Genomic DNA, 26437 nt, shown 5'->3' on the forward strand with positions numbered 1-26437 from the left:
CAGCCATTACTCAGGTGCACACTGTCACTGCAGCGGGGTTGGTCTGGAAAGGGGAGCATAAACCCAGGTGGTCGGGGCAGCACCTGAGCACCTGGTCCCCATTCTCCTCTCCTGGGGCTCGTCCATGTCCCAGACGCTCTCCTCTTCCTCCCTTTATACACGGCTATCAGCGGCTCGAGTCCCAGCATGTAAGTCCTACGATTTGGGAATATAAGCCAGAGGCCTGTGCGTTCCATTCCGGTGTGACAGGAGGAAACTGCCTGTCCCCCGGGACTGCCGGCCCAGCCCTGGGGTGGAGATGTCCTGGAAGCTCAGACAGGTTCATGAGCTGAGGCCACACAGGGAGTTCGGGAGGAGCGGGGACTTTGGCCATCCACACTCCTGTGCTCACAGCCCCACCCTCGGCCCCAGGTCAGAAGCAGCACTGTTGTCCTAGGCCCTTCTCTCAGTCTGCTGGGGCAGAGTAGACTGTCCAGCAGCGAGGATCCCACGGGGTGTGGTCTGCTAAGGGCCCTGGGAGCTACGGCTGAGGGGAAGGTTCCGGAGACTCGGGAGAGCAGGGGAAAAACCCAGCAAAGACCGTCAAGCACTGACTATGTGCTGGAGACCGGGGGCTTTCACGATGAGCTGACATTTGTTCGGTCTTCGTGACTCTCTTGTGAAATAGGTTCTGTTCTCATCTCCACTTTAGAGATGAGGAAACTGAGGCACAGACAGGTAACCTGCCCAAGACGCACGGCTAGCGAGCAGCAGAGCTGCGATGCCACATTCGGGCTGTCTGTCCCGGAGGCCACACTTAAATTTTCTCATTCGACTGCCTCTTGCAAGTTTAGACCAAAGAGAGACAGAGAGAAAATTCTTACTGGGGACTCTGAAATGGCACCTTAGGTGGGAGCCAGGTTGGTGTAGGGGATGGGGTGTTTGAGAGCAGCGGCATTTGGGGCCCTGGGAGCTGGAGCTCTTGGTTCCCACTCTGGGCATCTCTGGTTGTAGAGTCTTCTCTATTTGCCTCCTTGAATACAGGGTGGTGCCTGTGGGGGGGGACGGGGCAGGGAAGATTGGGCCCCAGGCAGCTGGCTAGAGGGGTGACATGCCACTGGCTTATTCTTTCAACCCACGTTTCTGGTGCCCTCACACCTGGCCCAATGTACCAGAACGAAACTCTAGCCCTGCCTGTGAGATGTCCACCGTCTGATGGAAACGGAGTCACAGCTTTCTGTGAGTGAGGGTGACCAGTGCTAGGGGCACGCAGAGCAGTGACCAGCTTTGTGCCGCAGCGGGGGCGGGTCTTGGAAGGCCGTCTAGGGAAGGTGACATTGAGGCCAGGACGTGATGTGGGGTTTTGGCGGGGGAAGGCAGGACACTTGGAGTCCTTGGCCTCCTAGAGGGCGGTTAAGCCGAAACCGGCCTTGGGGAGGGTTTGTAGGGGAGGGGGCGGAGAGGGACAGAGCACATTGGCACCCACGTGCGTCTGTCTAGAAGGGACATCGCCGGCTCCTTCCTCCGCACCCTAGTACAGCTGGTTTATGGGCGAAGAGAATGACAAGCCAGTGGCAAGGCGGGATGACAAAGACGCACTGAAGGACACGCGCTTTTATGTAATCGACCTCAGCACCGAGGGGCCGGGGGTTGGCGCTCAGAGCCGGCGCCCAGGCAGGACCGCGCGCCCGCGTTGTTTCCTTGTAAACAGGAGGTGACAGCAAAACTAAATAAGTTGGGCAAGTCCTGGGAGCCTTAGAGAGGAGGGCGGCTCGCCCGGCCGCCTGTCCCCTGAGCGCGCTGGGGCGAGCCCGGGTCCCTCTCCCTGTCCTTGCTCCCAGCCGGGGCCCTGACCAGGAGGCGGAGTGCTCAGCCCTCCCGCCGGGGTCGCTCGCTGGGTGACCTTGGACCAGCCGCTCGACTTCTCTGGGCCTCAGTTTCTCGGTCTGCGTCTGGCAACGCCGTAGCGGCATCGCGGGGCGCCCGCAGCGCCCCCAGGGCGGGAGGGGAGCGCGATCCGGCGGGAGGCGAAGCCGACGCCCCCGCCCCGCGGACCCGCGGCGCGGCGAGGGGAGGCCCCGAGGGGCGGGGGCGCAGCGCGGGGCGGGGGCGCGGGGCGGGGCGCAGCGCGCAGGCGCGGCGGGCGGGGCCGGCGGGCGGGCGGGGCGCGCGGGGCGGCGCGCGGAGTGCGGGGCGCGGCGGAGCGGGGCGCCGGCGGCGGGCTGCGGGGCTGCCTGGGGCTCGCGGAGCGCGCCGCCCGTGCGCCCGAGGGCCCGCTTGGTCGCGCCGGCCCGCGCCCGCTCCTTCTCCCTCTCCGCCCGGTGCGGGAGCGCGGGGGCCGCGTCCGGGAGCAGCGGCCGCCAGCGCGGGGCACTCGGCAGGCGGCCACCTCCGGGGAACCGGGGCTGCGCGGTCGGTTCCCGCCCCGTGCCGCCGCCGCCGGGCCGACCGCCGAGCTTGGCTCGGCCTCGGCGTCCGGCCCGCGTTCCGCGCCGCTGGGGCGCGGGCGCGGTCGGGGGTTGCGGGGCCGCCGCTGCCCGCGCGCCTCGAGTCCGCGTCCCGGGCCCGGGCGGCCGGCGAGCATGGAGGAGAAGTACCTGCCGGAGCTGATGGCGGAGAAGGACTCCCTGGACCCCTCCTTCACGCACGCTCTGCGGCTGGTGAACCAAGGTGAGGGCGCGCGCCCCGGCTGCCAACTGTCGCCCATGGCCGTTGGGGGCCTGGGGAGTGGCGGGGGGCTCGGGGACCCGGGAGATTAGGGCCCGGGATGTAGGAATGCTGGGGGCTTGGGAGGCGGAACTGTGGGGCTGGCTGGAAATAGACCTCTGGGAGGGGCCCAGGCGGCGATCTGGGGGCATTTGGGTGGCGTCCGGGGAGAATATGGGACACCTGGGGAAAAGCCCGAGATGCGAATTTGGGAGACTTGAGAAGGAGGGAGAAGGCTGGGGCGTTCGGAGGAGACTCGAAGGCAGCCCTCGGGGACTCGAATACCCAAGGAAAACTTCTGGGTGGGGGACAGCGAACATCTGGGGACTTTGTGGGGTCGGGGGTTGCATTATCTCCTTGGAGAGGAGAGGGCGGGGGGCTCGGGGAAGTCGTGTTTCTGGTTTGTCTGAGGAACGGGAGGAGAATGGAAGGATTTGAGCGGATCACATGCCGAAGAGGTGAAGGAAACAGGTGCTTGGCTTGTTAGTGAAGTTTGAGGACCCTGGAGGAGGTTTTGGGGGCAGACCCCAAGCACCTTAGAGGGGGACCCTGCTGTCCTGGTGGCAGAGCCCAGTCCTCTCTCCCAGCCCTGTATTTCCCCCATGCCCAGGCTCTGGCAGCCCTGGTGGGGCGGTCTGCCCTCCCCGAGGGTGAGCAAGTCCTGCCAAGCCTTGCAGGCTCGCTCTGGGAGGGGTCTGCAGCCGAGAAGAGGTGGCACGAGAGCCCCTTCTTGGCTCGCCTGTCCTCATTTTGGGAAGAGCGAGTGGGCCACCCTCATTGGTGGCTGCTTCGGCGTTCAGAACACTGGCCAAGAAGTCCTCTGCCCATGCCATTTTAGCAGTACTCCAGCCAGCTCAGGGTGTGACCAGCCCGGGAAGGACAGGACACTGGGGTACAGGGGCGGATGGAGGCGCGCCTCCCCAGGACAGCGGTCCCTGGCTTGTTCCTCCTCCAGCTTCCTGAGTAACCTTCTGGGATGGAAGGTAAATGAAGCCTGCCTTCCCAGGAGCCGTCCTCTACTCAGCCTGTGTCCGGATTGTGTGTTTCCGATCAAGATGGGTTCGGGAGCCACTAGTCTGCTCTCCCCCTGGGTGACGGCAGAACCATCGTCCGGTCGGATCTGTTGTTACCTTTTGCATGGCTCACTCTGTGCAGTGACAGTCTGTTGTTCCCGAGATAAATCGGGTCTGCCGGTCTCCGTGCTGGTCCTGGCGGTTTCATTGTTGAAAGTGAAAGATGAGGCAGACATATTCTATTTGTATGTAGATATCTATATTTTAAAACAGCCACCTCCGGCATTTGCCTATTGCAACGGGTTTCTCAGAGTAGAGTGTGTGTCGACGGATGGCGATGGTGCTGGAGAGACTCACTGTCTCCAAGAATTTAATCATGGTATTTGAATTGTTGAAGAAGAATCATTTTACAGAGCTTTCCCATTTTATTTTAATTTTAGGCTCATTTTGATTTCTTTACTAAAATGGACTTGTGAAAAAGTAATGAGCATGCGTCCTTAAATTTTATTCCCATGCTCTTCTGAGCAGTTCTACAGTTAGGTTTGTACTCCTTGCTCTTTATGATTTACATACATCGTTTGTCTCCTGCTGGGCTGACATCTCTGTGAAAGAAATTTCTTTGTACATTGTGTGAGATCATTGGCATTAGAAGTATTCGGGACTGTAGAATCAAGAGACTTTTTCTTAACAGAGAAGCCGAATCAAAGTTTATTATTCTCAGTTAAGGAAGCAGTGTAACTAAAAGTTTAACGAGTTATTTTAAAAGTCAGAATGATTTTTTTTGTGTCATGTTGCCATAGTGTTGTGTTGCTAATACAAAGTTCTTTTGGTTACTATGTTTTTACTAGTGTTAACGGCTTCCAGTTATTTGAAACAGATATTGGACAATGTTGCCATTCTGTGTTTTTCTTTCTTTCTTTCTTTTTTTTTTTTGATGTTAAACCCGGATTACCTTACTTTTCTGTCAAAAATGTAATTCTTGTAAGAAGTAGATCTCTCATATTGAACAGTTATGTGAAGGAGGAAAAGAGCTGCTCATATGCTCTTGTTACTGTTAATTTAGACTACTTCAGACTAAAACGTTCTTCCCTTAAGTCATAGGCTGATATTCAAGATGCAAAGCCCTAACATTTAAAATATTAATTATGCTGTTATGTAACTTCAAAATTACAAGTGCATTTCTAAAAGTGTCTTAAATCTGAATCTGAATGGTTATTAGGAAGCTTTGATTTTCAATCTGATAACCATCTTGTTGGCTAGAGGAAAGCATTTTAATCTTAGCTATATTGTTGACTATTCGCCTCTAAAGAAAACTGTTCCCCGGAGGTTATTCTGAATCGCAATACTGGGACTGGGGATTGGTATTCTGGCACTAGCTTGTCCAGTGATGATGGATCTGCAAGGCAAACCTTCATTTTATTGTGGAGTGGCATGTAATAGATGTGTTTTGTGGTTAACATCTCCGAATGCTAGCTCTGCCTTATGTTTGCATAGTATTTGGAGGTTCCCGAGGCAGATAAGGCACATGCAGTCCAGCTCCATCCTCACACGTGCGCCCTGGTGTGGCTGACCCTGCTGTGTCTGTTTCTCTAAGGGATGGGGAGCTGAGGGCCCAGCTACTCACGCTTGCAGGCAACTGACACAGATTTCATCTGAACTCAGGTCTCCTGTCTCTTGAGGCCGTTGTTCTTGCTACTTATGCCTCCCGTAAAGATGGGACAAAACGCTCTGCACATGCTGATTTAAAACCCTGCAGAAATCAATACGATTGATATGCTTGCTTCTTGTTGACTTGGTTTTCTACAAAAGTTTTTTTCTGTATTTGTCTAGTGGTCTTCTTTGAAGAAACAAACATTCATGGAGTTTTATCCTATGGGATTTTTGTGCTCAGGCCACGAGGCATGTTTGAATTAAAGCCTTCCTGTGACCGCCGTATTACTTGAGTAATTAACACTTTATGGTAATGAAACAGTTTATAAATGAGGTGGTGTCACTATTAAAACATTAAGTATTTGTTAACGTTGATCAACTTCCTAGACGAATTCCTTTTTTTTCTAATAATCTTTAAGAACTTGAGCTGGTATGAGGTCAAGATGTAGACTTCTATGGTAACTAATGCAGGCTGGCTTTTACACTTTTTCCAGGGTTGTGTTTTATGATGGGCATTAGTTGCTGACTTTTATTTTTATTTTCTTAGGATAACCGGTTCTTCTTCTCTCCACCCCTGAAATAGTGAATACTTTTGTTTCTTTACCAAAAGTGATGGGTAATGTTTACATGATGTAAAACTGAATAAAAAAATAGGCTTTGACACCCCTGCCCCCCCATAAGTTCCTATAGAGTGAATTGACATTGCAGTTTCTTGCCAAGGAGGTTAATTGGAAATGAAAGTTCCGTTCCATGTTTTATGTTATATTTGCTAGTAGGGGATATGCTGACTCCTACGAAAAACCATCTTCAGAAAATGTCTTACGCATTATTTAATCCAGCACTCTGGTATTGCTTTGGATGGTTTTCAGTACAAGCCAAGTAACCATTAAATAAGATTACATAACCCTGGATTTTTAATTATCTGATATAATATATGGATTGGTGGCTGGTTCACTGCCAAGTTATATCTAGCAGTCGGTTACAAGAGGGTCCATTTCCAGATTGATAAAGTTCCTTGTTGGTATTTTAAAATAAATGTTCATGTTACATCAATTTCACTAATATTAGGACTCACTCAGGATATATGTGGGGCAAAAACGTATAAAGTGAGGGCCATCGCCTGCCCTGTGTGCATCTCTGTTCGGTAGAACCCCCTGGCTTCTGCTTTTACTTTCGGGGACCCCTTTAGGAAAATACTTTTGATTTGCTTGAATGGTGTCGGACACGTAGAGTAAGAGAGAAGAATGAGCATAAAGACTGCAGAACTGTGTTTCAGTGGGGTCCCTTCACGCTGTAATGTGAGACTCTGCTTCGTCTAGAGGAGATGCGGTTATGTAGTTTTTAATTGCGTGTCTTAGGGTTGTCAGTTTTTGTTTTGGGTAGGAGAATGGATGTGATGACTCACATTTTCAGAGAAATCATTTCTGAATTTCCTTTAGCGGGTCGGGATTCGGAGCAATCCAGTGTCTGTGAGTTCGCGTTTCGGTGTCTGGACGCTGGCAGCGAGTTCACGGAGACCCTGCCGTGCCAGGCACGGGCGCTGGGTCATCAGGTCGAGAGGGGACCGCACTGTCCCTGCTCTGGGGAAACTCTTGCCTTCCTCTGTGTGTGTTTGCGAGTGAGTTTTAACTTTTTTTAACTAAGGAATGTCTTATTACCCTTTCACTAGCTTTTTTGAAATAGTTAACGATTTGATGATTTGATGGTTTAGATTTAACTGCTGCAGCCTAGGAACATTTTCGAGTCGCTTCTCTGTGCCGGGATTGTCTGTGTCGTCAGTAGCACTGGAGACAACCCAGAAACGTAGAGGTCATTAGCCCAATTTTTCAGTTGTGGAAACCAGAGACGCCAACAACTAAAGTGACTCGCCCAAGGTGACATGCTTATAAAACATCTAGGGTAAGGTTCAAGCCCACTGTTCTTCCATTAAACCGTACTGACCCTTGTAGCTATAAAGGGTCAAAGTGTGATAGGACAGTTACTTAATGACAGGAAGAGGTTGAAAACCTGGGCCTCTTATGTGCTGTCTGTTCTGTAGACTGTGCTGGAATCGAAAGTTCTACAGTGTTCAATTTTATACCTAATCCTTGAAATTTCTGCTCTAAGGTATCTCTTCTGACCACTTACCTCCCTCCAGTGAGTTAGCGTGCCCATTCCTCTGTCTCTCATAGTGGCCGTGCTTCACGTTGAAGGGGCGACGCTCATCACTCCGTGTCACCTGGGCCTCTTGTCCCTGGGAGAGAGCGAGTTTCCTGGGGGGCAGGGCCTCGTCTTACACGTGTTCGCGTCTTCAGCCCCTCATGTAATTCTTGGGACATAGCCCTTTCCGATGCCCGTCTTCAGATCCGGCCCCCCTTTCAGTGTGATGTTTTAATTATCGCAAAGGAGGAATTAGTGTATTTGGAGTTCAGTCAAGAGAGAGCTTTGTTTCCTATGGTATTAGAGTCTCGAACTGCTCTGTAAATGCAAAAGCAAGCGCGTCCTCAGCGAGACGCGGCCTTACACAGGCAGGGGCCGTCCCCAGCGGTAGGTGTCCTTCTCTGGGGGGCGGTGACATGGTGTCAGATCTGCTTCGAATCACATGCTTGTTTTTTTTTTTTTTTCTTGAGGAACTTATTTAAGCCAGTGTACTCTAATACAACGAGTTCTTCCCTAAACTCCTAATGAGATTTCTCATGACAGATCAAAACCAGAAACTTGGAGGCCCTTGTGACGTGCCAGATAAGCCATCTTATTACCTGAAGGAGGTGTTCTCCTATCTAAGGTGCCATCAGACACCCGCAGCCAGAGGAGCAGTTGGCTGCAGATCAGATGCCAAGGGCAACTAGGCTATCCCAAGACCCCTTTGCTTGTTGTCATGGTCCCTACTGAGTGAAGATAGAATGGTTTACTTTTTTTTTTTTTAACCAGAAAAATGGAAGTAGAGAGCTCCTTAGCATTGGGGATAATGATTATATTAAAAGCTGCCGAATTCTGGGCCTCTTCTGTGCCAGGTGCTGCTTCTTCTTTCCCTCGAATCCCCCAACCTGATCTGGCAACTTAGGGGGTTTCATCCCCTGCCCGCCTCCTCTGTTTTGCCAGATGAGATATCTGAGGCTCAGGAAGGTGAAGTCCCTCGCCCAGTCAAGGCGCATGGATGGCTTTAAGTAGTCAGGCGGAAGCTTTAAACCAAGTCTACGCAAAGAATAGAGCTAAAACGACAGAATGCGACATCGCTGTTTGGTTTTGGATACAAATTTCATTAGCGTAGAAGCCGGTTAGGAATTTGCGGTGGTGAGGTTACGGGAAATGCATTTTTCCAGAAAGGTAAGCTCACTTTTTCCTGTGCTTTCCAGCGATCATTTTGAGTCCCGAGGAAGCAGTCACGGTCAGGATTTTTAAATACGGATACTTCAGTGGTCGAGGAGAATATAGGAGAACTTGCCGTGTAGAAAGAAGTCACATTCCTGATAAAGGTCTGTCTCTCTTGAGGGAACATCTTAGGGGTTCAGGGCTCTTGGTATTTAATGCTCCAGTGATCACAGAAACGATCGGCTGGAGGTATGATGTCAGGAATTCGTAGTCAGTTTATGGTATGTTTAGCAATTCTTCATTTTCTAAAAATAGGCTCAGAAAAAACAAGAATGCTAAGAGCACATAAAAACGGATCCCACAGACGTGTCTGGAGCAATGGCTGATGGCGGCAGTGACCGGTTATCAAGACCTTCTTCTGGGTTCGATGCTTCCTGTTCATTATTTCATTTAATTCTTCCAGTAGTCTTAAAAGAGTAATCATTTTCCCTTATTTTACAGATGAGAAAACTAAGGGCAGGGAGGTCTAATTTGCATAAGGTCAGACAGCTAATGAGAGGCAAACTGGGGTTCAGGTTCTCATGTGCCCACCTCCAGGGCGCTGTACACTTCACCTGTGAGCAGCAGGTAGAGTCAGAAGCTTTCCCCGTGGCTGGGTTTTCACGTTTGACTTCCGTGTGAAATTCTCAGCAGGAAGCTCTTAAAAGTCATTGCCTGGTGTCGGACAGGTGACCTGTGAGCAGGGCAGACTGCATACCACACAGAGGGGTGTAGACAGGGGTATGACAGAATGGGGTAGGGACTTTGTGACCGATAGCAGCATGGAAAGACTGGCGGATGGCATTTACACGAGCTGGTGCCAGAAAGGGCCATTTGATTATAGGAGGCTGTAACCCTGTGCAGGTTCATTTCTTGGAGCCTCAGTTTCTCCTGTAAAATTGGGGGCTTTATACTTCCTTCGTAGAGTTGTTTCAGACATAAGTACAGAGCCTAACACACTGTACTTATGTAAACATTAGGTGCTTAATAAACACTTCCTGCTCTTTGTACAGAATGTCCTGAGGCAGGTGTGTGTGTGTATTTGTGTCACTTTCCAGACATAAAGTATATAATAATAACTTAATACATAAATCATCTAGTTTCATTTCTTAGGGTAATTTTATGTTATGAGAATGATTTTGGTTTTCCAGTCCTGGAAGTATTGAAGGGGAAACTCATTCTTTGGGAAGCTTTGCTTATTAATATCACGTACAGAATTAGCAGCGGCTCTGATGGATTTTTATTATGCTATTCAAGACGCACCACCTGAAGCTTCAATTAACAAACGAAGCTTCCATAAACAGTTTTATGACTGCATATCTTCAAATACGTCTGGACGTTCAGCAGCCTCTCTCCACAAGCACGAGATAGCTCACTCTGAACTGGTAAGCTTTACATTTCCATAATTTTTTACATTTCCATAATTTTTCACCAATCAGCCCCTGCTGTTATTTTAAGGACTTGAAAAGATATTCCTGGCATATTATTGATGCTCTCTCTTAACATGACAAAGCGCGTGAGTTTGCGCAGGCACCCTTTTGATCTCTCTTTTGGTATAAACCTTACATGTGGGGTCACTTGGTTCGAGCTCTCAAGGAGGAATTATAATGGAGAGGAGAAGGGGCAGTTTTTATTCTCGTGGTTTTTCTTTTTTCGTCTATTTTCCTATTTACGCCGTTTGTACTCTGCTCTTCCTCCACTAGATGGCGCTCCACACAGCTAGGTCACCCTCTTCGTCCACACTTGGAGCTGGTAGCTACTCCTGAACCGATGTTGGTCTTGATCAGTCAGCAAGCTTGCATTGCTTTCGATTTTCACGTATTGAGAATCATCTTCATATTTCTGATATTTTTAGAGGCATACCCTCTAGCCACCAACCATTTCTTGTGTGTCTCAGGTGTGCCCAGCACTGTCGCTAGGTTCTTCTTCACACATTGCATCCTTCAGTCCCCGTGACTGCCCTGCGGAGGTGTTTGTAGTTCTCATTCTACAGGTAGAGATGGAGGTTAGAGGGATATATAACTTGTTCAGGGTCATGCAGCTAACTTAACAGTATAGGGCTTACTGGGTCCTAAAGAAAAAAAAAAATCTTCCCAAAGCATTAAATTGAAAAACTTCTTTCAAGGAAAGTGTTAGGGTGCTCTGATTTATACGCTGGCTGCTGTGATCTGTTTATTTTGTTGGGGGAAAGTCGTAGTCCTGGCAGTTGTTTGCGTTGGTGTATGTGAGTCAGATTCTTCGATTTGTGTAAGGAAGCGAACAATAGTGACAAAGGCTGGTGTGGAAATTCCTGCTTCCTCCTGCCTTCTGTCGTCTCGTGCCTGGAGTAGGGAAAGGGGCTTGATCAGGACCGGGTACAAAACATGGGAAGAATTTTGGGCAAAGCCATGATTCCAATTTTGGTAATTGTAGCAGAAATGAATACTAGATCGAGTCCATAGGACTCTAGAAATTTATACTGAGGCTTCTCTCATGTTATTCATTTATTGAATTAATATTTGTTGAGTATCTGCACTGCGAAATTGAACTGCGTGTTCTGGGCCACATGTTTCTCTGAGCCTGTCCCTTATCTGTACATGGCAGTCATGCCTGCCTCCTCGGTTGTCATCAGGGTGAAATGACAGTGATTGATATTTGTTTAGTTTTAATATACATTTTTAATATATAGAATATATTTGTTATATCTAATACGAGACTATTACACATTTATGTTTCTCTCTCTTTTACATCTAAATTTTACACACCAGCTCTTGGTTATCTACCAGTGCAGTGTATTATCTGCTGGTAATTTTTTTTAAGGCTGGCCTTTTCTATCACCTTGTGCCTCCTCTGCCCCTTGTTTTAGGCTTGGGTATCCTCAGTGAAACAGCAAAATACTTCAAGAATTCCTCTCACCTTTCGTTTACCTAACATGTGCAAGCCACAGCGATCTCAAAATGATACCGAAATTAGATTGGCTGATGGTAAAAGAAAAAGTAGTTAAAGACACAGTTTCATGTCAGACAAACCTGAGTTCATATCCCAGCTCTGCCACTTCTTTGTGTTTTGACCTTGGATATGCGAATCCCTCTCAGCCTCGCTTCCCATGTCCACAAAATGTTAGAAACAAAAAGAGAGCCCTTTTGGAGTTTTTGTGAAATTTAAATGAGATATGTGCGAAGAGTTATTTAGTGAAATGCCTGGCATGTAATAAGTGCACAGTCAGTAGATGCCACCGCCTTCATGATCATCATCGTCACCGTCATCATCAACACTATCATCAACACCACCACCATCATCATCATGATCATCACTGCCAGCATCATCACCACTGTCACCACTATCACCATTGTAATCACAACCATCATCACCATCATCACCATCATCATCATCATGTCATCGATGTTGTGATTACCGTCACCGTCACCATCGTAATCACAACCATCATCACCATCATCACCGTCATCATCACCGTCATCATCATCATCTTCGTCTTCGTCTTCATTTTTTATCAAGGAATTTGCAGTCCAGTGGGGGAGATAAACATGTTAACAGGGAGCAATGTTAATATTGTGTTAAGTGCTAAGGCTGGGGCTCAGAATGACCCCTGGCTTGTCTCAGGACCAGGATGAGGTTTCTTGAGTTTTTTCTTTTTTTTTTTTTCCAAAGAGGAATTAGAATTAGCTGGATGCAGAAATCCTTGCAGGCAGGGAAAGGACATCGGCATCTATCTAACTTCTGCCTCCTCCAGATTATTAATTCCCGCCTCCCATATATCTCCAGAACAACTCCATCTTCCTGCTTGTCGTGGTGTAGCGTAGTTTCTTTAATCTGTTTTCCCCTTTCCTCCCTGCTCCCATTTTAAGACTTATTTCTTCTTTCTGGTATTAAAATACTTATTTGGAAAATCTTTAAACTTACAGAAGAGCTAAAAGAACAGTACTAAAAGCCCCTGTATGCTAATTTGTCTGCATTCACCAATTGTTACCATTTTCTCACATTTGCTTTACCATTCTCTCTCTGTGTGTGTGTGTATTTTTGTGAGTAAGGTGCGTGTCTCTCTCCTTGCTCTGGAAATACTTAAGTGCCTTGGTGAGTATTCTCTAAGAATAAGGGTCTTCTCTTAGATAACTGCAGTCACAGGGAATGATGGTCAAATTAGAGAATTGCTGATTGTTTTTGTTCTGTTATCTAATCCACAGCCCGTATGCTCATCTTGCCTGTTGTTCCCAGACTTGTCTTCTGTAGGATCCAGTTCAAGTTCACACCTGCAGTTGGTCGTCAGTCACTTTACTCTCTTAGAATGGGGTGGGGGGGCGCACCTGTCTTCCTTGGCCTTTCCCGACGTGCATTTTCGGACGCCGCGCGGGCCGGGCTTGTGTGGACTGCCTCTCACTTTGGACTGTCTGATGTTCGCTTCCCTCAGACAGACTCGTGTTTTGCTCTGGGCAGGAATTCCACCGCGGTGGCGCTGTCAGGAGGCGCATGGCCTCAGCGTCACTTTATCCCGTTTCCGGTGCTGTTAAGTTTGATTACTGAGTTAAGGGGAGTGATGGTTCTTTTCACTGTAAAGTTACTGTTTTCCTTTCGTAATTAATTAGTTCTTTTTCGGGGGAGGAGGAGGTACTGTGAGACGAGGTGAATACTCCGTACCTCATTACTCTCTCTTGCTCAAATTTTAGCCCCCGTTAACGTTTCTTACCTGGATTCATTATTACCGCGATGGTTGTACAATGGTAATTTCCTAACTCAGTCATTCCGTCTAATTCGACGGTTGACATTCTGCTAAGCAGAAACATTATCATTTTTTCTTCCTTCTTCCTCCCTCCCTCCTTCCATCATCATCTCCCTGTATAAGTTCAGAGATTCTTCTTTGATTCAGATGCTTATAATCCTTTACTGTCATCATGTAAATCGATGCTCGAGTTGTCCCAGATTTGGCCGTGGGAGCCCCTTTACTCTGCCTCCCCCTTCCTAGCTCTGAGCTACTAGAGAGCAGCGGCCAGGCCTTACCTCTGCTTACCAGTGCCACCCACGATAGGACACAATCACAGGTATGTGGCCGAATGAATTAATGATCATGGTCAGCCGTTTCTATTGCAGACCATACATTCCTCTTCTGTGGGGCTTTCGAATATTGATTTCTTGGGGCTTGTCGATTTGTCGAGGTCTTTATTTGCAAGACGAGTCTTTTAAAAACATTGGCACAATGTACAAAGCAATACTGAGAGAAAAAGAATTTCATAAAACTCCTGAGAATGTTTTTCTTGTCCCGATAAAATGGTTACCTTTTTTGTCTCAAGGCAGAAGCATCACATGCCCCGCTTAACTCCAGTTAGCGTGGTCTTAGCTGAAAGGCAGAACTCCAGCTCCGATCGATTGGGTGAAAATTCTCAACATTATACTCCTTTTATTGTCTCAGAATAGGTTTGTTTTTTCACTGTATTTTTAATGTGATTTCTTGCTCCGATTTATTCAAAAAAGGACTTCATTACAGCAGTGAGAAGTGGGTTTTGTGGGGCAGTGAGCCCGTTGTCAGAGAGCTACGTCATTGGGAAGGCCCGCCTGTTGGCGGGGTCACTGACTGTCATCAAGGTCATGGGTGCTGAACCGGACCAGGCACCAAAGCGATCACAGCCACCAGCAGGAGCCGAAGCTAGAGATGCAGACTCACGGCGTCTCTGATGACTCCGCAGTAGCTCAGACTTTTAATTATTGCTTGCCTTTTTTTTAATTCCAAAAATTCATCCTCAGTTGTAAACTTGTCAAGGAGCGGGTTTTCTGCGGTCAGCAAGCTGTCTGAGTGGTTATTGGAACAGCACCAAGCGTCGCCCAGCCCTTTCTCTAGGAGCCGACAGTGGCTTTCAGGCGCGTGTTAGCGTCGTGTCCAGGGTGCGTGCAGAGGCCCCGTGTGGCGAGGAGGAAGCTGGCAGCCCTTCCCCCATCCGTGCCTCCCCTCCTCCCCTTCTCCCCTCCCCCCTCCCCTCCCCCTCCCCCTCCCCTCCCCTCCCCTCCCCCCTCTAATGCCCTTCTCTCTCTAATGTGCTTACCTCATCTATATTCTTAGGGATTCGGCTTAGGTATAACCTAAAAGAAACGGATTGGCCCTCTGCTCTCAATTCTGGATTGCACACCCGCTCTGTCCTTCTCTGTCCCTCGGAGCTTCCACACACCTTCGTCATAGCCTTTGTCACCCTGGGTCGTCATCTCCTTCTTAGGTTTCCCCTTTATGCTCCTTGGGGGCAGGGACCCCGTATCTGCAGTGCCTGGGACACAGTAGGTGTTCAGTGTTTGCTCAGTGACGGCCGCGGGGACCTCCTCCCACGTTGGTCTGCACTGGCCGTTCGCTAGTTCCTCTAGGATGGCCTCCCAGAAGCTTAGTGATTGGCCAGAGTTCATCGTCATTTTCAAGGTCTGTCACCTACATCGTCAAATTGATTTCTGCCGGTGGAATATGTGAACATATTTAGACGGGGCCTCTAAGTCGCATTTTGAGGTAGCGTCTGTTGGGATAATTTGTGTTGTCTCTGCTTAGGCCATGGTTATTTAGGGAGATACTAGGAGAATGCATTTATCTGCGGACTCTTGGCCTGCCACCTTTTATGAGTGCTTTGTAGTGGGAGCATGATGTACCAGACCAGAAGAGTGGATATCTGGTTTTCCATTTTCCGTCCTGCTGGACAGCTGCCTCTCCAAGGTAATGTGTTGTCCCTTGGTACTGGGCAGAGAGCTTCCTTCGACACTCAGTGTCATGATCAAAACAGGAATTCGTGCACTGCCAGAATTAATGCTTCTCCAGAACTTGGAGAAGCTCTTGGAAAAGCACGTTTGTCTGGGCTCCTTGTGGGTTTGCAAAGTTAAAAAAAAAAAAAAAAAAAGTTGTTACAATGGCTTTGAGTTGCTGGTTGGACCGATGAACTTACAGTGGCCAAAGCTGTCATTAGGACAGAGAGGACAATGGCAGGCGACGATGCGTGTGGTGTTTGGGGCGCGTCTGTGACCTGCAGCGGAACCACACGTGTCCCCCAGGCCTGCCCCAGAGACGAGGTGGTTAGACTCATCAGGCCGAAAACCAGAGAGGGGCAGGCGGAAGTGAGCTCTCGGTTACCAGGCCCCTTTCTGGAAGACCAATCTCGTCCTAATACCTCCACCGTCCCGAAGGCACCTGTGGGCCATCTTTCTTCTCCGTCTCTACTTCTTGTTCTGTGTGTCTGTGTGTGTGTCTGTGTGTGTATGTCTGTGTGTCTGTCTGTGTATGTCTCTGTGTGTGTGTCTCTGTGTGTGTCTGTGTCTGTGTGTGTCTCTTTGTGTGTCCGTGTGTGTGTCTGTGTGTGTCTGTGTATGTGTGTCTGTGTGCGTGTCTCTGTGTCTCTGTGTGTGTCTGTGTGTCCGTGTGTGCGTCTGTGTGTCTCTGTGTGTGTCTGTGTCTGTGTGTATGTCTGTGTGTGTCTGTGCGTGTCTCTGTGGTGTGTGTGTGTGTGTGTGTGTCTGTGTGTGTTTTGGGGTGATGGGTGGGAAGTGGTCTGACAGAGCATATATCAGAGGACTCTAGCTTAGGCGTTGGCTCTGAGACTTGGGTAAGTTAACCCACCTCCGTGGCACTTACCTCGTCTGTCAGGTGGGGTGACACCGCATGGCCGGTGACGTTAGGGCAGGTGCGTGTGAAGAAATAGGCGGGAAGCATCTAATGAGTGACTGCACTTAGTAGGTGCGCAGGCCGTGTTGGGGTCTTCCTTTTCGGTGAGGCTCTTCCCCTCCGAGCAGGTGGCAGAGAATCTGTGGGTCGCATGGCAGCGTGGCGCTGTCACTGTTCTCGTGCTCCTTCCTGAGGGTGTCTTTCGCCTCCCGCAGCGCTCCCAGACATCATCTGTTTCTTCTCCCTCTTCCTCTCTGTCTCCTTCCCGTTAGAAAGAAAGGTCAAAACTGACGCGTTTTCTCTTCGGAAATGTGGTGTTTACTAATTAAACCCTCTTTGCCCCCGGCTCGTGCTTGGAAGGTGCTGATTATATTTTTGTGGACTCTTCCCCCCTCCCCCCGCCCCCGCCACATTAAACGTGTGGCACAGTGGTCAGACCTGGCCGGAAACCGCTTCTCAGGCTGGCGGTCATTGTAATTGCGTTGCTTGGCGGCGGGCAAGCGTGCTGGCCTGTGGCCCCAGAGCCATCGGCTGCCGTCGTGCGTGGGGGTTCCGCGGCCTTCGCCCGCGGCCTGCCGTCATCACTTCTGTCGAGCTTCGCGGTGGCTCTGTGTGTGTATGCGTGTGTGTGTGTGTGTGTGTGCGTGTGCGTGTCTTGGCGAGGACATTTCTGTACTCTAGGCTCTCGGAAGCTAATTAGTCATCCGAGTTAAATTGTATAAAGTATATGAATCAGCTTCGTACTCTGAATTGACGTGGCTGGACTTTTTCTTCATCAGTGCCCCTGGCCATGAAGGCGACCTGTTCAGGGACCTAACTCTGCTGCCTCCCTGGATCCCCGACACTCCCCTGCTGTCCCCCCAGAGCTGAGTGTCCCTCCCCCGCCCAGACCCAGAAGACCCGGGCGCCTGTCGGGAGGGACTCCGCTTCTGGACCGTACAGGCGATTTTCACATGTACCGTCAAGCACAAACGTCCAGTTCCAGTCTCTGGTGACCTAAGAAGACTGTGAACGTCCAGCATTTTGCATAGCGATCAAGGCTGAGGCCTCTGGAGTCAGATGCTTCGACTTAAACCCCTCCCGCCACACCTCCACGCCAGCCTGGGCCCTGGGGCAAGTCCTTCACACCCTCCCTACTACATTTCCTCAGTCGAGGTAAAATGTCCAACACAGTAAAAATACTACTTCAAAAGATCCTTGCGAAGATTAAATATGCTAACATATGTAAAGCATTCATTACCTGGTAGGGAGTTACATTTGATTAACGTTAAGCTGCTATTATTATTATTATTATTATTATTATTATTATTATTATTGTTATCATCATCATTACTATTACTACTACTACTACTACTATTTTACTATTTGGATTTGTCAAGTGCTGTGCTAATTGCCGGGGCGGGGCGTTGGTGGTGGTGAAGATGAATGAGAAACAGCCCCTGACATGAGGCACTGAAGTCTACTAAGAAGTGTACGGTGTGAGAAAGGCTGGGCACAAGAACACCTCTCAGTTCTCCTCACTCAGGTCAGTTTTCTTCCGCCCCTCAGCCGTCTGGCATGGGATCCCGGCATCATCTGTCTCTCCCTACTAGAATGTACAGGCCTGCAAGCAGCATGCTGCCTGCTCCCTGCTGTACCCCTAGCACCTGTTGCCGTGCCTGACATGTCGAACGCCTTCTGTGAAAGATGTCTGATGACTGGACTCTGAAATTGCTGAGACCACTGATGAGCAAACGATGAGCGGGCCTGGACGGGACGAGGAAAACCACAGAGATGGCGCTGTGTACTTTGGGCCTCGAAGGGCAAGGAGAGTTTGCCAGCTGTCTGCGAGGTGGACAAGGGCGTTTTAGCCAGAAGAGCAGAGGTTTGCGGAGGTCTGCGGTGTGAATGAGGGGAATGGGTCGCCTGTCGTCCCATCAGATAATGCGATGGCTAGTTTGCATGGAGATTATAAGGATTTACTTTGTTTGGTTACTTCCTTAGTGGTCAGAGTCACGTGCTCATCGAAACTCTTGCTTTGCTTATTGCAGGAAATTAAGTTTTTTGTAAGATTTCCAAAGGTAGCTTCATATTTTTTTGGTGAAGTTAATTTCTAGAATATCAGTGATTCTTCATTGATATAATCAAGCACAAATATAACTGAATGATAGATAAAATATCGTAAAAACAGTAATAATAAATAAATAATAATAATAATAAAGTAATAAGTAATCTAGTAATGAAAAATAAATAAATAGTAATCACTAATGTCACAAATAGTAAAAGTAATCGTGAAATGTCGTGTAAATGAAATAGTAAGTAATGTCGTGTCTAGTAAACAAATGAAAAGTAACAATAAATGTAAGTAATCACTAATTAGTAAGTGGCTAATCATTAAGTAATACTAGTAATGTGTCGTAAATAGTAAGTAAATGCAAAATAATGTCATATAGTAAATGATAGTAAAAATAAATACAAAATAATCCATCATGTCATGTATAATAAATAAGTAATGTCGTAAGTAATAAATAATAATCGTAATAAATGAAGTAAAATGTCCTAATGTCTAGTAAATGAAGTAATCGTGTCTAAATAAATAGTAAACAATAAAGTAAGTAATATCCTAGTAATATTAATCATTAAAATGCTGGTGGTGGTGATGATGGTGATGCTGGTGATACTGGTGGTGGTGATGGTGAGGTGGTGGTGGTGGTGATGATGGTGATGCTGGTGGTGGTGACGGTGGTGACGGTGGTGATGGTGGTAGTAGTGGTGATGGTTTAGATGTTGGTGATGCTGTCATCATGGCGTTTGCAAATCACTTTCAGTATTTTTACCAAAGATTCTCACTTGTTACTTCATTTGAGATTCTTAATAGCACTCTGAGGTACTCAGGATTGATTGGCATCCCTGGTTTCTAAAATTTTTTCATTTGCCTAGACTCTCAAAATGTATGGTTTGCAAAGATACACCAGGCAAGGGTCTTTTTATTACCACCAAAGGCCTTGGCTCCTGGATCCTATCTGGTGTCCTTGTTCTCAATCTGTGCTGAGCAGCCAGGCGGGCCTGGATCCTGGGCTCAGAGAGGAGAGAACAACATTCTGGAGAAGAGTGGTCCTTGCACCCCATTTTGGTTTGCAGTTAGCTTTCCAAGGGTGGTGGTACAGTCCCGAGGTACTCCCGGGCCAGTCAGCATGCTGACCTCGTGGTCTGAGAAGCACACAAAGAAGAGGTCAGTGCGCCAGTGCTCGGTGAACCCATGTATCTCTCCAGTGTCATTTATGATCCTTTGTTTTTCTCTGTAAAGGCATCATCCCTTTGGCAGAAGTAAGCTCAGCGAGGGCAGGGTCTTTGAATTATTCTCTCCAGGTACCCAACAGTCAAAGCAGTGCTTGCTATGTAGCAAATGCTCAGTGGGCTTTTGGGATGAATGGATATTAAATGAGTGGTGGCCTCATTTTGTCTACTAGAAGTCCATTTTCCTCTAGGCCCTTGTATGAGCTCCTGTTTGTGGGTGGAGGGGGGAATGGGGGACGGTTTAGATTCCTCCCAGAAATTAGAGGTTTGCTAGCAGGTGGGGTGGATGTTATCTCTGTTTTCTAAAAGAGGTTAAATAACTTGCCTAGGGTGGTGGTGGGTAAGTGTCAGAAACACATTTAAACCCAGGTCTCGCCAATGGAATTGAATGACTTCCTGAGCGCCACTAGGAAGGAGTGTTAATAGTTGTTTCTATGTAATCTGTGCACGTTTAGATGCGTTTGTCTTGTGTTTTGTTTCCCAGATGTTTTCAGTATATGAACACAATTTGGATAATAACAATGATGTTTACCTATGTAGCAAAACCCATTCTTATATGGCGTATATTTATTATGAATTGGCGTGCTCAATTGTGACAGAAATTGATTTGCAGAAATACTGTTATCAGATCTGATCAAACATGAATCATACTGCACACAAGTCTTGTTTTCAAAAGCATCTCTGGTAAAAGGAAAGCAATTAGATTCTTTTTTATTTTCTCTCTTTTTCTAGAAGAGGGTGGCTTAAGCTAATCTGTTTGGATATATGATTTTTTTCTTCTGATATTTTCACCTTGAACCTTTAGACCTACGAAAAAAGTTTTCTTCCTGTATTCTTTCGCTTTTATTTTTCTTGGCACTTAAAATCACTTAAATATTTACATGCAATGTCTCAGTTTGTTTATCATTCGGCACCATCTGTCAGTGTGGTTAATATATTTTACATCAACATTTAAGGTCCAAGGGGGCACGTGTCGTGTCTCCTGCTCGGTGTTGATTTCCTGGCAGATAGCGGGCGTCAAATGTTTGTAGAATGAGTGAATTTTTTAAATACCTGTTCTGTTAGATAGCGTGGCAGAGCTGAATAGGGGAAGAAAGGGGAGGGGAATCGAGATGACACTCTGCTTTCGAGATGTACACAGACACTAAAAAGACACGAAGAAAATAAAGTGTTATCTGTCGTGTTACTGTCACGTGCGGCCAAATGCCGGCAGAGTGTAACTCACAGGGGCGGTTAGCTACCCGGCCTCACGGGAATGGTCCAGCCGAGACTGGGCTTCAAGCTTAAATGGGATCGAAGGAGAATGGAGAGAAAGGTAGCGGCACAGACCAAGCCAGGGGACCCTGCCAGGCCACAGAGGTTCTGGAATGGTGAGGACTTTATGGGAGGGAAGGAGAGAGAAGGAGACGGAAGCATCAGCTTTCCCCGATGCCGTGTGAGGATCGTACTGATCGACGGAAATCGGACGTTGCCCCGAAAGTAACGGGAAGAATCTTTATAATTCTTAATGTGAGGCTTAAAGGGTTGTTTTAACACCGTGGGACCTTGTTACACATATATTTACATGTCATATATAAATACGTTTTTATGAAAGTATAATTTTGTGTAAAGTTGTGTATGTATTTATTACGTAGTTACGTATGTTCGATTGCTAATACTGATTATGCTTTTGCTAAGGAGAGCTTATTGCCATTTTGATCTAAAAAACAGAACTAAGGGGAAGTGAATTTTTAGATCTTTTCATTGTTGCCAAATTATTGAATAATCAGCTTTATTATGTATACATAATGGCTTGCAGGAAGGATCATGTGTTGTTCAGCTGTCGAACTGTGAAAATATTCTTATTGTGAACAGATCCTGCAGCCTGGCAGAGAAGAGGTTGGGAGCTTATTAGGAAAAACACTTAAAAAAAAAAATTATGCCTTTTCTGTACTACTATTTCGATCTGGCGTCTAGAGGTTAGAGAAAGTTAAGGGTGGCAAGTGTCACGCTACTGCCAGCACGACGAGGAAGCCCACGGCCGCTGACGGCCACGGGCGATCCCCCAGGGAGCGGGCGTCCGGCTGCTGCCAGAAGCGCGGACGGTGCCCGCGTGCCACGGTTCGCATACTGCACTTCGGGACGAGTTAGCGGGAGAGGACGGGCCTGGATGTTCCCGCATGCTCAGCGTGTGGACAGTGCCTCTGCGTGTTGACGCTTAATGAATGTTTTCTGAGTGGAAGGCGTTGGGCGGTTCTGCCCAGCCAATCCCGGGTTAAAAACCCGCAGTGCCGATTATCCGCTGTGCGTTAGATCAAGTTGCTTAGCTTTTAGAGTGTTCTCCCTCGTTCTGACAATCAAAGGCGATATCTCACGGGAAGGCCTTGCGGGTAGTGGACGCCCAGCGAGTGAAGGAAAGTAGCTGTTGTTAACGATGATTGATGATCGTTTTAAAACTACCATGATTCCACGATAGCTAGTCACATCGTTAGAGGACTTGTTACATTCTTCGGTAATTCTGTCCACTCCCCCCGCCGAAGTCCTTTGCAAAGCCTGTCCCCCTTGCTGGACTGTGTTCTCCCAGAGGTCGGGGCCTGTTCCTGTTCCGTGCCTCACTGCACGCTCATGGATGGGCGGATGGAGCACAGCATCCCAGCCTGTTAGGGGCCTGTGAATGCACTGAGTGCCTGTGATGGGACCTGTTCCTTGGCACGTGGTGTTGGCGCCGTTGCCTTTCCTTGCCCCGGACGGCCCACGGCTCTGTCTTCCCGGCTTCATGCCGCCTGTGGTTGAGGCCTCGGCCGTAGTCTGATTGTCCTCCACGTCGCTGCCTCCGTTAAGTGTATCCTTCCTATGGTTTTCCCAGGCCCTCCGCTAAGAGCGTTCCTTGTAGACTCCGCGTGTTTATGGTGGTTCCTTCCTGACTGTGCAGCTTGTATGGCCTTGGGCAAAAGGAGGTTGAAAAAGGTTTATTGTAAGGACTATTTTATTTTTTATTGTAGACATTCATATTACAGACACAGAAGCATTTTAATGTTTTGCAGAGAGTGCTTATCACGGTCCCAACCCTTCCAGATGCGTCAGAAGTGACCCCTTGTATCTGGGGAAGATTGAGGTCCAGACTTGGGAGAGAGAAGCTAGGGCTTGATGTGTCTCCATGGAGGAAAAGTGCCTTGTAATCCAAGGCCAATGACAGTTCTGACGACTTCTCCAGTTCCGAAAAAGGACACGTCTACCAAATGTTTCTTACTTTCGATGTATGTCGTCTACCATTTGGGTTTGTGGCTTTTGCCGTGGGAAACTGACTACTCTTTGTTGGGCGTGGTGTTGTGGTTCAGGAAACGTTTAGGGGAAGGACGTGCCCACCCTCCCTTCACACCTGCATGAGGGCCTGAGGGCGCAGGGCCCGTCTTTGAACCTTGTGACCTCAGACGGCTGACTTCCCTGCTCTGCTCGAAGCTTCTGCTTCCTTCTCTTTAGAATGGAGGTAATGATGTCTCATTTGCTCACCCCGTAGAGCTGCAGGGTATGAGAAAATGGAGAAATGTGAAAGGCCTTTAATTTGTAAACTTTTGAAATATAAATACGTGCTCTGGAGAAATGTGTTTCTTTCCAGGGAAGCGAAAGTGGACCATGCGGGTGCGCTAAGGGCCAGGTCGGCATGTGTCGCCGGAGTGAGCCCAGAGTCAAGGGAACATGAATTAGACTCCAGTCTGTCACAGGGAGGAGGAGCGGAAAGTCTGTGTTATTTGAATTGTGTGAGCGCAAACACAGTTTCATCATTTTACAAACCAGGCTGATCTTTAGAGTTGCTTATTCCTCCTCTGCTCCCATCCTGAGCTCAGTGCGCCATCTGGGGGCTTCGGGAAGTCGCGTGCGCTGTCGCCAGTGGACGTGCCAGGAGAACCCCCACCCCGGGGGCTGGTACCTCATGGCCCGAGCAACAGCATCTCCTGCTTGGCCTTTTCTTAGTCGCCGTATTTTAGCGGCTGTGGGGAAGGCGTTCCGGGGTAGTGAGTGTTTACTCTCTGCATGAATTCGGCCTTACTACCTTTCATATAAGCATCTCTTGTGGTCTGTGGCTAATAGGGAACAGCCAACCCGAAGGCTCCTTTCTTGGGCCGAGAGCAGGGTGAACGGCGTGTAACTCGTAAGTTTATTAGGCCCAATCTGTACAAAGACAGAGCTCCGTCAGAAGGAATCAATAGTATGTTTTAATGTAAATGTATTCAAAAGCGGCAGTTGTCGATTAACCCGTGTCAAGTACAGTGCTTCGTAGATGTTCTCTTCGCCTTGAACTTAATTATTTTTTCAACCATGAAAAGTCAGCAGTACTTTCTACGTTTACAAACGAGGAAAATGTAACCAAGGGAATAAATAACTTATCTAAGGTCCTAAGGCTGAAAATTGGCTATTTTAGTTTTTTTTTGTACTCTTCCATCTGACTTCTCAAAAGTATATTATTATTCTGTAAATATTTGGGTCACCCTCAGATGACCCAGTTGTTACATGATTTGTAACAATTGTTGTCAGCTTTGCATGTGAAGATAGAGTAGGAAGCAGCCTTGTGCTTTTACTAAGTCGCCGTGGCCGGACGCGACTCCCTTTCCTGTGTGCTTCCCTGTGGTTTGCGGTTTGGCTCTTACGCCGGCGTGTTTGTTCATTTCAGGGCATTGCACGTCTCCGTGTGAACGAACTGGGTTTCGAGATGATCCCAGACTCAAAGACGAATGACCCGATCACGTTCTGTCCGTGGTGCATTGCTCTGAGGGGTCGAAGCCTCAGCCCACGCGACACGCTTTCTCTGGGGGTTTTGGGGGACGATAGAGAAGAGAGCTTTCAGTCATAATCGAGACGTGTCCCAGCCCCAGTCTCCTAAGTGGTTCACCCGCTCGCCCTGCTGACTTGCTTTTCACCTGGCAGACCACCCTCCCTGGGGCAGCCAGAGCGGGCTGGGAACAGCCAGGCCTGAGCACACCATTGTCATGTTGAAAACCTTTCAACAAGCCTTAGCTTCCGTATCTCCGGCCCTGCAGCCTGGACTGAGCCTTCTGCTAATGCCTGTCATAGCCCGTGGAGCCACCTGTCAGGACACTCGTCACCCATTGTTATAGTTATTTTTCTAATGTCTGCCTTTCCTGGTCTGTCTTTTTTCTGGAAGAACCCTGCAGCCAGCTTAGTCCCTGCCACGTAAAAGGCATTCGATAACCAGATGAGTGACAATGATTTTGAAGTAATGGACAAAGGTAGTTGTTTACTTCCGTCTCTGACTGTAGCCAGTATACGGATGTTAATCACTTATTCATTGTATTGAGCGTTTACTCTGAGATATGGAGGGTATAGAAGTTAGGAAGACATCAGCCTCCCTTCGGGCTCACAGTCTGGACCGGGGAGAAGACAGGCGGTGAGTGCTGTCAACACAGTGTACTCAGGTCGCCGTCGTCCCCTGCCCTGGACAGGGCTGGGTGTCGTCGCTCGTAAATCTGGGTTAGACCTAGCTCACGGTGGTGCCGTTCGTGGTGCTTACTCGGAGAGTTGACCGGCTGTTCGCGTTTCTCTGACTTGCAGCCGCAGGTCAGGGTTGATGCCTGCTCCAGCTGACCGGCCCCCGACACCACAGGCAAGAGAGCGGACAGGCAGCTCAGAGCCTTGGAGAGGTCAGCGGTGGACGGGAAGGGAGGACATTTTCGTGTCTTTTTTATTTTACAGGGGAGGGTGTCACTTAGAAATACGTAAATGAAATATAATGACACTATTAATAGGTAGTATAAGTATCTACTGTCAGGCATTGTTATATTTGTTTTCTGGTTAAGTTGCTTATAACAGTACTGTATATTGGGCATCATTATCTACAGTTTGCCAGTAAAGAAATTGAATGTCAGCGATTAGATAATTTAACCAAAGCTATACAGCTTCTAAGAGTTGGTTCATATAGACGATGGAATATTACTCAGCCATTAAAAAAAAAAATGAAATCCTACCTTTTGCAACGACATAGATGGACCTAAAGCTTATTTTGCTGAGTGAAATAAATCAGACAAAGATAAATACCATATGATTTCACTTATATGCAGAATCTAAGGAACAAAAAGAACTAATCAAAAACAGACTCACAAGTATAGTGGGCAATTTGGTGACAGTCAGAAGGACTGGTTGAGGGGGTTGGGAGAATGGGGTGAAGGATTAAAGCAGTACAAATTAGTAGTTGTACTGATCGATGGTCACGGGGATGGGGAGCACGGTGTAGGGCATGCAGTCAGCAGGAATGCAATGGCCAGGCGGAGAGCCAGAGGAGAGAAAGAGCAATTAGGGAGATCGTTTGATAAACTATAGAAATGTCTAACCAATGCACTGTATGCTTGAAACTAATTAAAATGAATTAATTTTTAAAAAAGGAAAATGGAATTTCAATCTACTTCCGCCCATTTTTAAATCAGTCGTTCTACTGAGCCACCTCGATGCTGTCGAAACTCCAGATGCTCTAGCATGCTTCTCTTTATATGAAATGGAAATTGCAACTCTCATCTGTAACTTTGTCTTTCATTATAATTTCCTCTTTTTGAAGATATAAAATCTTAGACACAGTATATAGGCACAGGTCATATTTTTGTTATGGCACAGTATCTACACATCTTAGTTTTTACCTTCATTGCATTTTTAAAAATTATGGATTTTTACTCTAGAAACACTTCCAAGTGTCTTAAACTCATTTCTCTTACCTTCTCTTCCTGAGTTTTTATCCGGGGGAAGAGATTGACTCCGTGTTTTTATTTTATCAAGGAGACTTTATACTGTGGCAGTGAAAAATATTTTTAAGTAGTTTCCCTCTATCTAGTCTGCCCCCATGCCAGAGATCCTGCCCCCTCCTTACACTGCCACAAAGTTAAGA

General features: G+C 47.9%; 1 protein-coding gene across 1 annotated transcript in view; it reads left to right on the plus strand.

Annotated features, from left to right (window-relative positions):
• The first annotated feature begins 2547 nt into the window (after positions 1–2547).
• Positions 2548–26437, plus strand: part of KHDRBS3 (KH RNA binding domain containing, signal transduction associated 3) — a 139099-nt gene continuing 115209 nt past the window's right edge. Inside the window, exon 1 of the mRNA XM_039845903.1 lies at positions 2548–2649. Coding sequence (XP_039701837.1) covers positions 2562–2649 — 88 coding nt within the window. The 5' untranslated portion in view covers positions 2548–2561. The remainder of the gene's footprint in view (positions 2650–26437) is intronic.

Source organism: Pteropus medius, unplaced genomic scaffold (genome assembly GCF_902729225.1).
Source record: "Pteropus medius unplaced genomic scaffold, Ma_sr-lr_union100, whole genome shotgun sequence".
NCBI classification, from domain to species: Eukaryota; Metazoa; Chordata; class Mammalia; order Chiroptera; family Pteropodidae; genus Pteropus; species Pteropus medius.